A 14351-nucleotide genomic window follows, 5' to 3' on the forward strand; every position below is an offset into this window, starting at 1 on the left:
AAATACCATTCTCCACTGAGAGGGACCAGGGAGAAACAGATGGTTTTAAGACCAGAGCAGGGAAAATATAAAATGAGCCTAAAACACATGTGGTGCCAGAAATAAGTAAGTGCTCAAAACCACAAGCCAAAAAATGATGGGAGCATGCTCAAAGGATGTAGCAACCAACTACCCTGAAGGGGTGCCTATGGCTAAAGTCCAAGTAATTTGAGCAATAAAACAAATAACGATATTGTTGCATTATACTGCACAACACAGTGCATTGACATAAATAAATAACTGAATAAATAAACCAGTGGGAGATAAGGGACTATTCCCCCTCACAAGAGAATGCCAGACATTAAATATTAGAAGGAATGGTGAGAAGAGAAAGTCACCAATGAGCAAATGCCACAGATTTATTGCTACAGGCAAGAACCCCTGTTGGGTGCTAAAATTAGGGCAGAAAAGAATGATGAGAAACAGGATCTTTTCATAATTTTTCAGAGTATCTTCTCATGAGACATACCTTAAGACCAAAGAAAAAAATTAAATGATAGAATTTATAGTGAAGAATCCTTGCAGAATAATTATGAGAGAACTACAGACAACCCAAACTGAAGAACATTCTACAAATATATGACCTTCACAGTGTAAAGACCATGAAAGACAATGGAAGATGAGGAACTGGAGACAGGAGGAGACTAAAAGGTCCTGACAACTAACTGCAATGTGTGAGCCTAGACTACATTTTAAAGTGAAGATAAAGGGCATTTTTTGAGAAAAAACTCAACATCTGAATAAGATCTACAGATTAGTTAATAAGTCTGTATCATTGTAAGTTTCCTGGTTCCAACAAACATAAAAGATGTTAACATTAAGGGAAGCTGTATAATAGCTATATAGAAACTCACTATACTTCCAAATTTTCGATAAGTCTATAAAAAGTGTTTAAAAAATCATTCTTTTAATGGTTTCCCCTACCTTTTTATTGTTTGTGACCAACTGTATTAACCATAACACTCTTACCTGGATTATAAAAACAAATGTCATAAGCATCAATGAAATGAAATGAAATGAAATGAAATGAAATGAAATGAAATGAAATGAAATGAAATGTTTTAAATATAAAGTCAGCATTACCACATGATCCAAAAATTCCACTTCTGGGTATATACCCAAAACAAGTAAAGGCAAGAACTCAAACACGTATCTGTATCCCCACATTCATAGCACGATTATTCACAGTGGTCAAAAGGCAGAAGCAACCCAAGTGCCCATCAACAGACGCACGGATAAACAAAATGCGGTGTATACAAAGAATGAGTATCATTCAGCCTTTAAAAGGAAGGAAATTCTGACACATGCTATGACATCGATGAACTGTGAGGACTTTATGCTAAGTAAAATAAGCCAGACATAAAAGTACACATATTATATGATTCTACTTATATGAGTTATCTAGAATAGTCAAATTCAGAGATAGAATAGGGATTACCATGGGTTGAGGCAGAGAGGGGGATGGAGAGTAAATGTTTAATGGGTACAGAGTTTCATTTGGGGATGATTAAAAAGTTTTAGGGACGGACAGTGGTAATGGTTGCAGAACAAGGTTAACATACTTAATGAATAAACGAATAAAAGTAGTTAAAATGGTAAATTTTACGTGATGTGCATTTTGCCACAATTAAAAAATGTAAAAAAATAAAGGCAGCAAAATAAAGGATGAAATGAACATTAACAAATCTAAGAAATTTAAACCTTTAAAACATACTGACTATAAATACCACCTAGTGGTCATATTTAAAATACCAAATTTCATTACCTAAGAGGCAACTCAATTATACTGCTTTTCCTCAATAATCTTACTCAAATTTATTCAATCAGTACTATCTCCAAACATTTGTGATGTTGGAATTCACATCTGACGTATCCAGTTTCCCCATAAACTGTAAAAAAGCTATTTTAAGCCCTCTGTTTATCTGCTATGCAAAGCACCCCTTATGCCAATCAGTTCTTAGCATGAAGTGGAGAGAGTCATTGAGCACTTAATGACAGCTGGTAAATTTCTCACCCTCATGAACAAGGTCTTCAAACTTTCTAACCTTCTAACACCTTATTAGAAAAGGATTCCTCAAATTCAATCTCATGTTCAAATTTAAGAACGAAAGCATTATTTTCAAAGCCACACAATGAATTTTGACTTAGAGTAAATGTGGTTTACCCATGACTCTCTTATAGCTTTCTTTATTTTGAACAACAGTGACTGATACTCTAGGTCATTTTCACCTAAATACATATATGGTAAAACTCACTCTTATATGGAGACAAAAAAATTCATTATTGAATAAGTGGGCAAATGAAATCTACAAAAGGTCATAGGGATTGAGATGGAGGTTTAAATTAAATCAATTTTTAAAAATTACATACACAAATATTACATAATTAAACTTAATATGAAAATGCTAAAGTATGTATCAAGTTACCTTGTAGAAATATTCCTTAAAATATCAAAGTGAGATGCTCAAAGAATTTAAATAAGTGATTTTTATTAGAATACTTAGTGGTTAAACAATATATTTTTAGCCAATATTAACATTAGTATTTTGAGAAAAAGTTACCTTCTTCAAGCTTTTTTTTCAGTTCTTCTATTTCTTTCTGAAACTGACGAAGCAAAGCATCCTTTGGATCTTCATTGATTCTAGCTTTATTTTTAATATTCTTAGCACGGTTAGCATACCGTAATGTACTAATAGTTTCATCATAATTGTAATCTGCTGGCCCAATATTTGCACACTGTTGAATCAGGAATACAAAACATTTTACCCTTGATGCAGTCAAAATTAATACTACCACTACAAATATATCAAAAAGAATTTCTTAAGCATAGATAGTTCCTCTCTGGCCTTCTGGAACAAGAAAGCAACCACCACACAGATTTCTAAACACCATTATATGGGTTAGCACACATGATGTTCTTCCAAAAGAATCATCACAAAATCAAAAAAAGTGAAATATCAATGGTTTTTAAAAAGTCATGGCAATACATAAACAGGAATCTGAAATTTGCCTGATGCTAACTATTCCACAATTAAGTCTTACCATCATGGTTTTTGAATTTCCTCCTAAGGAATCTTGAAGAAGACGAGTCAATTTAGAGTTGCGATAAGGAACATGAGTGCTTTTTCCATCAACCAAGGCAGAAATTACATTACCAAGGGTGGAAAGGGAAAGATTGATTTTTGTGGCTTCCTTCAGGCGCTGTCCAGTAGCTCCAGTTTTTGCTTGTCTTTCTGAACCCTACAACAGACATAGAAATAAAGCTCAAATAAAAAATAGAGAATATGCCTCTGACAGTTTAAAACAGACTTTGATGCTGAAAAATCTGACAGGATATCTGGAATTTGCTTCAAAATAATACAGGAAGGGAAAAAGTGGCTAAAGGCAAAAATGAATCAGGACTGGCCATGAACTGGTAAGCTGAAGCTGGGTCACAGGTATATGGGAGATCATTCTACTATTCTAACTACTTTTGTATACATTAGAAATATTCTATGAGGGGCGCCTGGGTGGCGCAGTCAGTTAAGCGTCCGACTTCAGCCAGGTCACGATCTCGCGGTCCGGGAGTTCGAGCCCCGCGTCGGGCTCTGGCCTGATGGCTCAGAGCCTGGAGCCTGTTTCCGATTCTGTGTCTCCCTCTCTCTCTGCCCTTCCCCCGTTCATGCTCTGTCTCTCTCTGTCCCAAAAATAAATAAACGTTGAAAAAAAAATTAAAAAAAAAAAAAAAGAAATATTCTATGATAAGTTAAACACGTACATAAGTAAACAACTTAAAAACTGTATGTAAATTACACATTTTCACTCGAATTTTTATCCGTTAATAAAAGGTAAAAAACAACAAAGGTTATTCCTTCAGTAGTATCCTGTTACTTACCGCAAGGTCTACAAGATGGAGCTTCCCCATTCTGACATGCATGTTACCATCAACGCCTTTTTCACTGCATTCTATAGTAATTGTAAAGATGGCATGGGAACGGGAACTGTGTTCATTCATATTAGTTGCGCCAACAGAACCTTGAAGAAAGGAAGGAAGTTCTTAGAAAGTGTAACACCAGGGAGCATCTTTAAAAATAATCAAATATCCAGGGGCCCCGGGGTGGCTCAGTCAGTTAAACGTCTGGCTCTGGAATTCAGCGCGGGTCATGATCTCATGGAGCCTGTTTGGGATTCTCTCTCTCTCTCTCTCTCTCTCTCTCTCTCTCTCTCCCTCTCCCTCTCCCTGCCCATCCCCTGTTCTCTCTCTCTCTCTCAAAATAAATAAAACATTAAAAAAAATAATACCACAATTAAAAATTTTTTTTAATCTTTAAAAATCTGATCCGACACCACTTTATAACATCTGGTAAGTAGTACTACACATACATGTTTCCACAGAGTATTATTTTATCTTCTGTTTTTTCCACCTAACATTATCTCCTATATTTCCATGCAAAAACAACTTGCAAATCTTACTAAAACTGATTTTGCTATTCCCTGATACTTGGATTGTTTCCCATTTTAGGTCCTCATAAGGAACAACAATACGAGCATCTTTGAGCAGATACCTCTCCTTTCTCTTAAGGACTATGTCTATGGGATGTATTTTTCAAACTGGCACTAGTGGATCAAAGAGTTGGAAGAGTTTTACAACTATGTGATTTTCAATCTGGGGTGGGAGAAAACGTGTAATGTAAAAAACTGGTATTAAATATTTTAGTACCTATTATTTTTCCAACATAAGTACAGCATGGGATTTATGACTGTGATTTTTATTTCCAGTTATGAAAACAAAGCAATGCAACAGACAAGCTATACTGAATGTTATAATCCCTAAGGAGCAAACTGCTTGCAGCAGTCAAGTTGACTCAATACTCCAACCTACTAAAATATCACATATGGAAATAAAACAAAATTCCACAGCTTTAATTTGTGTCAAAATTTTTATTTTGGAATAAGAAAAAAATTAGGGCGCCTGGTTGGTTCAGTCGGTTAAGCGTGCAACTCTTGGTTTCAGCTCAGGTCATGATCTCACAATTTCGTGACTTCAAGCCCCTTGTGGGCTCTCAGCTGGCAGTATGGAGCCTGCTTGGAATACTCTCCTTCTCTCCCTCTCTCTCTGTGCACCACCCTCCCCCCCCCACCAACTCATGCTGTCTTTGTCTCTCTCAAAATAAATTAACAAACTTTAAAAAAAAAAAGAAAAAAATTAAATATTTATGTTTTTCAAGATGGTAAGGAGAACTTATGCTATAAATACGACTGCATGTGTATAAACTCACATATGTAAGAATATTTACTACAATATTACTAATAACAGTGAGAGTGAAAACAACACAAAAGTCCATGAATAAAATATTGGGTAAATACGTTATGTAGCTAAATCCAGCGAAATACTATATAGCTATTTTTAAAAGGTCTACCATGTGTTGATGTGAAATGATTTCTATAACAACACCCTTAAGTGAATAAATACTAGTATTATTTGGTTCCTGAAAAAAGGACAAGCACTCTCTGTAAAACTGCACTTGGGCATTCATGGACTGTATCAGGAAGGGTACGTGGGAAATTAATGGAGGTTGCCACTGGGGCGGGAACTAGGTGAATGACACCCAAGGGTAAAAGAAAGACTTGTTTTTCAATGTTTACTTTTGTGCCTTTTGAATTTTAGAACATGTGTATGGATGATCTATTCAAAAATAAAAATTTTCAAAGAAAATGATAATTAAAAAAAAATTTTTTTTAATGTTTTATTTTATTTTTGAGAGAGAGCATGAGCAAGGGACAGCAGAGAAAGAGGAAACACAGAATCGGAAGCAGGCACCAGACATTGAGCGTGTCTCCAGAGAGCCCAACGTGGGGCTCAAACCCACGAACCGTGAGATCATGACCTGATCCGAAGTCGGACGTTTAACCAACTGAGCCACCCAGGCGCCCCAAAATGATTATTGTTTAACGGCTGAAAGACACTGGTCTAAAGAAATATTAGCAAATTCACAATAGTGCCCGCAATGCAAATATAATTGACTATCTTAAATTTGCATTTTAGTTGCCAAGCACGTCACATATTCATGAAATGAAAGACTTTTTTTTTAATGTTTTTTAACATTTATTTTTGAGAGACAGAGAGAGACAAAGCATGAGTGGGGGAGGGACACAGAGAGAGAGAACAGAATCCAAAGCAGGCTCCAGGCTTTAAGCTGTCAGCAAAGAGCCAGACGTGGGGCTCAAACCCACAAACCATGAGATCATGACCTGAGCTGAAATCAAACGCTTAACTGACAGAGCCACCCAGGTACCCCTAAAGACTTATTTTCTTAAGTGTAAAATCAACTAGTTCTATACTATGACCCCCTGCACAAAATGGGAACTAATTTTATATTTGTATCAATTTTTCATCTGTTTAGAATAACAGCTTTTACTGTCACATTTCCTTGCTCTGCTACTGTCCTCTGGATAGTTACTTTACTCTATTTCCATATGATAAAATTACTATTTTTATGTTAGAACTTTTCTATTTGGTATTTGTACTAAATGTCTAATTCTTGGATTCAATCTATTAATTAAGAGTATTTTTCTCTTTTCTATCTTACGTCTTAAAATGTCTTTGGCTTCATTTCTCTTTTTTTATTTCTTCTTATTTCTCTTATTTCTCTCATTAGAATTATAGTTTTCCTTGAATCAATCTCACATACCAAATTAAATTAATTCTTTTTTTTCTTTTTTTTGTTTTGTTTCTGTTTCTGTTTTTTAAAAGTTTATTTTTGAGAGAGAGAGAGAGGGAGAATGTGTGAGCAGGGGAGGGGCAGAAAGAGAGGGAGACAGAGAATCCCAAGTAGGCTCTGCATCATCAGTACAGAGCCCAACGTGGGGCCTGAACTCACAAAATGCAAGATCATGACCAGAGCCAAAATGAAGAGTCAGATGTTTAACCAACTGAGCCACCCAGGTGCCCCAATTCTCAGTTCTTAATGGAAGTTTTGATCACTACTGTGAATGGACACTTAAGTCAAAAAAAATTTTTTTATAGAATAAGCAATACATGATCGTATTCCTGGTATAAAAAAATTTGAAAATACAGACATCTGAAAACATAAAGTAAAGGCTCCATATATCCCTTTTGCCCAAACTTACTTCCCCTTCCCTAAAGGTAACCACTATTGGGGTGCCTCGGTGGCGCAGTCGGTTGGGCGTCCGACTTCAGCCAGGTCACGATCTCGCGGTCCGTGAGTTTGAGCCCCATGTCAGGCTCTGGGCTGATGGCTCAGAGCCTGGAGCCTGTTTCCGATTCTGTGTCTCCCTCTCTCTCTGCCCCTCCCCCGTTCATGCTCTGTCTCTCTCTGTCCCAAAAATAAATAAAAACGTTGAAAAAAAATTAAAAAAAAAATAAAGGTAACCACTATTAAATGTTCTTTTGTTTTGTATTTAACATACACACAAGTCTATACACACACACACACACACACACACACACAGCCCAAATACAGAGTTGTTTAATAATTTGGCTTTTTTACATACATAAATGAGATGATGCAGTACATACTATTTTGTGATTGGCTTTCTTTTCATTTAATGATATACCCTGAAAATCTTTCAGGTCTCTATATGTAGATTTACTCTTTCTTTTTTTTATAACTTCATTATGTTCCATGGTATTTCTGTACCATAATCTGTATAGACAATGTTTGACTGATAGCTATTTAGACTACATCAAACTTTTACTATTACAAATAATGTTGCAATAAGGCATTTTGTTTGTTTATGTCTAAAAATATTTTTCTAGAGGTGCCTGGCTGGCTCATTTGGAAGAGCATACAACTCGATCCCAGGTTTGTCAGTTTGAGCCTCACACTGGGTGTAGAGATTACTTAAATATTAAGAAAATATTTTTCTACATATATATCAATATAGGTAGGTAGGTAGATAGATACGTGTTAGAATTAGAAACACTGGGTCAAAAGGCATGCACTCTCTATCGCTTCTCGGCCTTTTGGCTAAGAGCAAGTGTAAAAGGCATGATCTCTAAAAAATGTCAACAGATACCATTACACTACACTTCAGAAAGGCTGTAGCGCATTACACTCCCATCACCAGTGCCCGTTTCGTCAGAGCTTCATGAACCTGGATATCCCTTCGTCAAAAACAATGGGTGAAATATCTCCCACTGTTGTTCTAATACACGTTTTCCTGATTAATTGTCCTGTTGAACATACCTTCATACGCTGGTTGCTGTGTATAGTTCTTCTGTAACATATTCATATATATCTTTTGCTCATTTTCCTGTTATCATGTGGTCTATTACTTGGTTTTTTAAGAATACAATTGATTTTTGGGGCGCCTGGGTGGCAGAGTCGGTTAAGCGTCCGACTTCAGCCAGGTCACGATCTCGCGGTCCGTGAGTTCGAGCCCCGCGTCAGGCTCTGGGCTGATGGCTCAGAGCCTGGAGCCTGTTTCCGATTCTGTGTCTCCCTCTCTCTCTGCCCTTCCCCCGTTCATGCTCTGTCTCTCTCTGTCCCAAAAATAAATAAACGTTGAAAAAAAAAAAGAATACAATTGATTTTTAAATTTTTCTTTAATTTCTTTGAGCTTCCTAGATTTACAGTCTAGTCAAAAAAAAAAACTCTTAAAAAGACGTTTATTTCCTACGTTCTTAATTTTTTACCTCTGATCTCTCATTGCTGCTGGCAGCACCACTAGTACTAGGCCCGAGGCAGCTTGCGTTTAAACAGTGCTGAAGTTTCTTACTCTTTACACAAAACTTCGAATAATTCTTAAAAAGAATTTCATTTAATTTTGGTTTGCTTTTCTCCCCAACAAAAGGGAAGCAGTAAAGAGCTTGGTTAATGATGACTAACAGTCTACACTCAAAGACTATGCCACTTACTAAGTAGTATACAACCTTTTGGACAAGTTACTTAAACTAAGATTCAGTTTCCTCAATCATAAAATAGGAATTTAGTACCTTCATAATCCACCGTGAGGATTTTTATTATTTTATTATTTTTAAAATTTTTCTTTTTAACATTTATTTATTTTTGAGACAGGGAGAGACAGCATGAACGGGAAAGGCTCAGAGAGAGAGGGAGACACAGAATCTGAAACAGGCTCCAGGCTCTGAGCTGTCAGCACAGAGCCCGACGCAGGGCTCGAACTCACGGACCGCGAGATCATGACCTGAGCCGAAGTCGGACGCTTAACCGACTGAGCCACCCAGGCGCCCCAACTGTGAGGATTTTTAAAAATCATTTTCATAAATAAAAGCCTACTCAACACATAAATGTTCAACCACAATTATGCACTACCACTTACGATTTTTGTGGCCTAGAGTCATAATTCTATCCATATCGTCAGCATTATTTACCACATAAGCTGATAAATCTTTGATATAAACTCCCACATCAGGTCTTTCTTTAACCTAAAAAAAAAAGAGAAAGAAGAAAATTACCATAAGATTTTATACACATATCCGTAATTCTTCCACAGTTAATTATCAAACATCTATTGTGTATTGGACACTCTGCTAAACAGTGATGATACAGTGATGGACAAGGTAGTCATAGTCTCTACATTTGTGCAGGTGACAATCCATGGCAAGAACATACAAATGAAAAATAATACACACTATTTAATTTCAATTGGTATATCATGAAGCAAAAAAGTACAGGATAGTATGAGAATGCATTATAGCAAGACTAAGACATATAGTTTCCCCAAGATGATGTTTAAGCTAAAACTTGATAAAATAAGAGGTAGCCAATTCAGGCTGGGGTAGCAAGAAAAGAGTATGTTATGGGATCCTGAAATGGGAAAAAAACTAAGCACTCAAAAAAGTTAAAAATAAATAAATAAAAAGCCAGATCAGCTGGAAAGAGTAGGAAGCCTGGGACAAACAGGCGGGATACCTGGCTACAGAGGTAGGCAGAGATAAGACGAAGCACAATTATTGGTCTTTATGTTAACAGCAACTTGAAGCCACTGGAGGATTTCAAACAACGGAGTAAAATAATCAGATCTACAACATCTATGTAAAAACATTACCTTTCTACGAGTAACCTTACGAGAACTTTCATCAAATTTCAAGGACATATTTAGGATAGGTTTACCTAAAATACAGTGTTAGAAAGCTGACACTCACTTTGTAAGGCCCTATTAGTGACCTCCACGAGTCAACAAAATATAGGCATACCTCAGAGCTATTGCGGGTTGGGCTGCAAATGACAATGAAGCTGAAATACTGAAATAAATCAAGTTAAATGAATTTTTTGGTTTCTCAGTATATATAAAATTATATTTATACTATACTGTAATCTATTAAGTGTGCAATAACTTTATGTCTAAAAAACAGTGTATACAAATCTTAAATAAGAAATATTGTATGGGGCGCCTGGGTGGCTCAGTTGGTTGGACATTAGTTAGTCCAACTCTCAGGTGAGGTCATGATCTTGAGGTTCCTGGATTCCAGCCCTGCATCAGGCTCTGCAGTGCAGAGCCTGCTTGGAATTCTCATTCTCTCTCTCTCTCTCTCTCTCTCTCTCTCTCTCTCTCAAAATGGATAAACAAAAAAAATTTTTTTAATATCTTATTGCTTAAAATGCTAACCATCATCTAACCTTTCAGCCAGTCATCATCTTTTTGCTGGTAGAGGGTCTTGCCTGACTGATCAGAGTGGTAGTAGCTGAAGGCTAGGGTGGTTGTGGCAAGTACCTAAAATAAGACAACAAAGTCTTGCTGTAGTGATGGATTCTTCCTTTCAAGAATGATTTCTCCATAGAACATGATGCTGTTTGATAGCATTCTACCCACAGAACTTCTTTCAAAATTGGAGTTAATCCTCTCAAACCCTGCCACTGCTTTATCTACAAGTTTATGAAATATTCTAAATCCTTTGTCATTTTAACAATCTTCACAGCATCTTCACCAGGAGTAGATTCCATCTCAAGAAACCACTTTCTTTGTTCAATCCATTAGAATCAACTCCTTATCGGGGCGCCTGGGTAGCTCAGTGGGTTAAGTGTCTGACTTCCGCTCAGGTCATGATCTCACAGTTCATGGGTTTGAGCCCCGCATCAGGTTCTGTGCTGACAGCTCAGAGCCTGGAGCCAGCTTTGGATTCTGTGTCTCCCTCTCTCTCTGCCCCTCCCCCACTAGCACTCTGTCCCTCTCTCTCTTTCAAAAACAAATAAACATTTTTAAAAAAAGGAAGCAACTCCTTATCCATTAAAGGTTTATCATGAGACTGCAGCAAGCCAGTCACAGCTTCAGGCTCCATTTCTAATCCTAGTTCTCCTGGTGTTTCCACCACATCTGCACTGACTTCCTCCATTGAAGTCTGGAAACCCTCACAGTCATCCATGAGGGTTGGAATCAACCCCTTCCAAACACCTGTCAATCCTGATATTTTGATCTCTTCCCATGAATCATGGATGTTCTTAATGGCACCTAGAAAGGTGAATCCTTTCTGGAAGATTTTCAATTTACTTTGCCCAGATCCATCAGAGAAATAACTCTCTAGGCAGCTACAGCCTTAGGAAATGTATTTCTTCAATAACAAGAGTTGATGGACAGGCTGCAGAATGGATGTCGTGTTAGCAGACATGAAAACAACATTCATTTCATTGTACAACTTCATCAGGACCCTTAGGTGATCAGGAGCATTGTCAACAAGCAGTAATATTTTGAAAGAGATCTTTGTTTCTCAGCATGTCTCAACAGTGGACTTAAAATATTCAGTAAACTGGGGCAACTGGGTAGCTCAGTCACTTGAGCGTCCGACTCTAGATTTTGGCTCAGGTCATGATCTTAAAGTTTGTGAGATCAAGCCCTGTGTCAGGCTTTGCACAGACAGCACGGAGCCTACTTGGGATTCTCTCTCTCTCTCTCTCTCTCTCTCTCTCTCTTTTTCTCTCTCTCCCTGCCCCCATCTGCCCCACTCCCACGCATGCTCTCCCTCTCTCAAAATAAATGAACATTTAAAAAAGATATATTCAGTAAACCATGTTGTTGACAGATGTGCTGTCATCCAGGCCTTGTTGTTCCATTTATAGAGGAAAGATAGAGTATATTTAGCATAATTCTTAAGGGCCCTAGGAGTTTTCAGAGTGTTAAATGAGCACTGGCTTCAACTTAAGAGTCATCAGTTGCATTAGCCCCTAACAGGAGAGTCAGGGTGTCCTTTGAAGCTTTGATGCCAGGCACCGACTTCACCTATCTATGAAAGTCCTAGATGGCATCTTCTTCCAATAGAAAGTTGTCATCTACACTGAAAATCTGTTGTTTACCATAGCCACCTTCATGAATTATCTTACCTAGATCTCCTGGATAACTTGCTACAGCTTCTACATTAGCACCTGCTACTTCAGCTTGCACTGTCATGTTATGGAAACGGCTTCCTTCCTTAAACCTCACAAACCAACTTCTGCTACCTTCAGACTTTTCTTCTACAGCCTCCTCACCTCTCTCAGCCTTCACAGAATTAAAGAAACTTAGGGCTTTTCCCCGGATTAGGCTTTGGCTTAAGAGAATGTTGTGGCTAATATCTTGTATCCAAACCACTAACACTTTCTCTACATCAGCAATTAGGCTGTTTGCTTTCTTATCATTTGTGTGTTCACCAGTCTAGCACTTTTAATTTCCTTCAGGAACTTTTCTTTTACAGACAAAATTTGCTGTTTGGTGCAGGAAGCCTGACTTTCCACCTATCTTGGCTTTTGACAGATTTTCCTCACTAAGCTTAATCATTTCTAGCTTTTGATTTAAAGAGGTGTGACTCTTCCTTTCACCTCAACACTTAAAAGGCTGCTATACAGTTAATTAGCCTAATTTCAATACTGCTGTGTGTCAGAGAATAGAGGCCACCAGGAGAGGAAGAGAGATGGGGAACAGCCAGTGTGCAGAGTAGTCAGAGCACACGAATTTATTAAGTTTGCTGTTTTATGTGGGCGTAGTTCGTGACACACCAAAACAATTCTAATAGTAACATCAAAAATCACTGATCAGAGATTATCATAACAAATATGATACTAATTAAAAACTTTGGAATATTGTAGTAATTACCAAAATGTGACACAGAGACATGAAATGGGCAAATGCTGTTTGAAAAATTGTGCCAATGGATTGCCCGACACAGGGAGAACCACATTATCTGGAAAGCGCAATAAAGCAAAGCATCATAAAACGAAGTACACCTGTAAAGTGAAATGGGAGGCTGAGGTCTGTGGCTGCCAGTAGGGAGAACCATTCCACAGGCAGTAAGATCCCAAAGACAAAGATGACAAACAAAATTTAAAAAAAAAACAACCCCATGGGCACCTGGGCGGCTCAGTTGGTTAAACGTCCAACTGTTGATATCAGCTAAGGTCATGATCTCACGGTGTGTGAGATGGAGCCCCACATCGGGCTCTGCAATGACAGCACTGAGCCTGCTTGGGATCCTCTCTCTTCTCTGCCCCTCCTCCTCAGGCTCTCTCCCTAATTAAATAAAGTTTAAAAAAAAATTAAAAAACAACCCCAGAGACAAAAATCACAAGGGCAGACACTCCAAATTCTAGGTGTTGATTCGAGATCTACTTGGCGGTTTGGGAGTTTTTTGGTATTTTTTGTAAAAATTTATCAGATATATTTATACATTAGGAAAAATTACTCTTTACCTTGTCATGAGGTATAAATATGCCCTTATTTTATTTAGTAGTAAAGGAGTAATGGTGGTCTCTATAAACCAGGGGTGTCAAGCTGCTCTGAGAGCCCTAGAGAGTCCATGGTGGCCCTGAGGGGGCCACTGTAGGAGTTTAGGGGTTCTCAAGCCCAGACAAATTCTAAAGAGAGCTTCACTTTCATGTGTTTTGCACACTGTGCTTCCATACGAGGCCTGGTACAATGAATGTATTTAATTGTTTTAAGTCTTTTAAATGTTTGAAAATTACTGGTCTATATCATTTACAGATGATAAATTTTCCTTCTCAGGAAATCTATGGTAAAGAACACTGTGTATATTTCTATTCCAGCAAACTGATATTTCTGAGAAATACAAAAATCATGCAGCTGATGTCATGGCAATGTCAAAACTTTTAAGCATTTACTCTCATTTTCTGCAGTCATGTCATTATAGAGCAGAAACACACTTCTAACTTGCTTTAGTCTGCAAAATCTAAGGTCATTTCCAATCACAATGTGACATTAATTTAAAATTCATTTAGTAAGTGCAGTAGATAAACTGATTAGATATGAAGATGAAGAACTGAAATATGACTCTAAATTTATGAAAGTTTTTATTGGGTAATGATATCAAATAATTTGTCATAAAAACAAAGAAATTTAGCTTCTATAACAAATACAGTTTA

At 37.3% G+C, this 14351-nt stretch overlaps 1 protein-coding gene across 5 annotated transcripts in view; it reads right to left on the reverse strand.

The window, feature by feature from the left end:
• KIF3A (kinesin family member 3A) overlaps positions 1–14351 on the reverse strand; it is a 48074-nt gene that overhangs the window by 15859 nt on the left and 17864 nt on the right. For all 5 annotated transcript variants that reach the window (XM_047856676.1, XM_047856653.1, XM_047856643.1 and 2 more), the window contains exons 5-8: positions 9325–9430; positions 3914–4053; positions 3082–3279; positions 2601–2775 (exon numbers count right to left, since the gene is read on the reverse strand). In XM_047856676.1, coding sequence (XP_047712632.1) covers positions 2601–2775; positions 3082–3279; positions 3914–4053; positions 9325–9430 — 619 coding nt within the window. The remainder of the gene's footprint in view (positions 1–2600; positions 2776–3081; positions 3280–3913; positions 4054–9324; positions 9431–14351) is intronic.

This window comes from Prionailurus viverrinus, chromosome A1, assembly GCF_022837055.1.
Source record: "Prionailurus viverrinus isolate Anna chromosome A1, UM_Priviv_1.0, whole genome shotgun sequence".
Classification (NCBI taxonomy): Eukaryota; Metazoa; Chordata; class Mammalia; order Carnivora; family Felidae; genus Prionailurus; species Prionailurus viverrinus.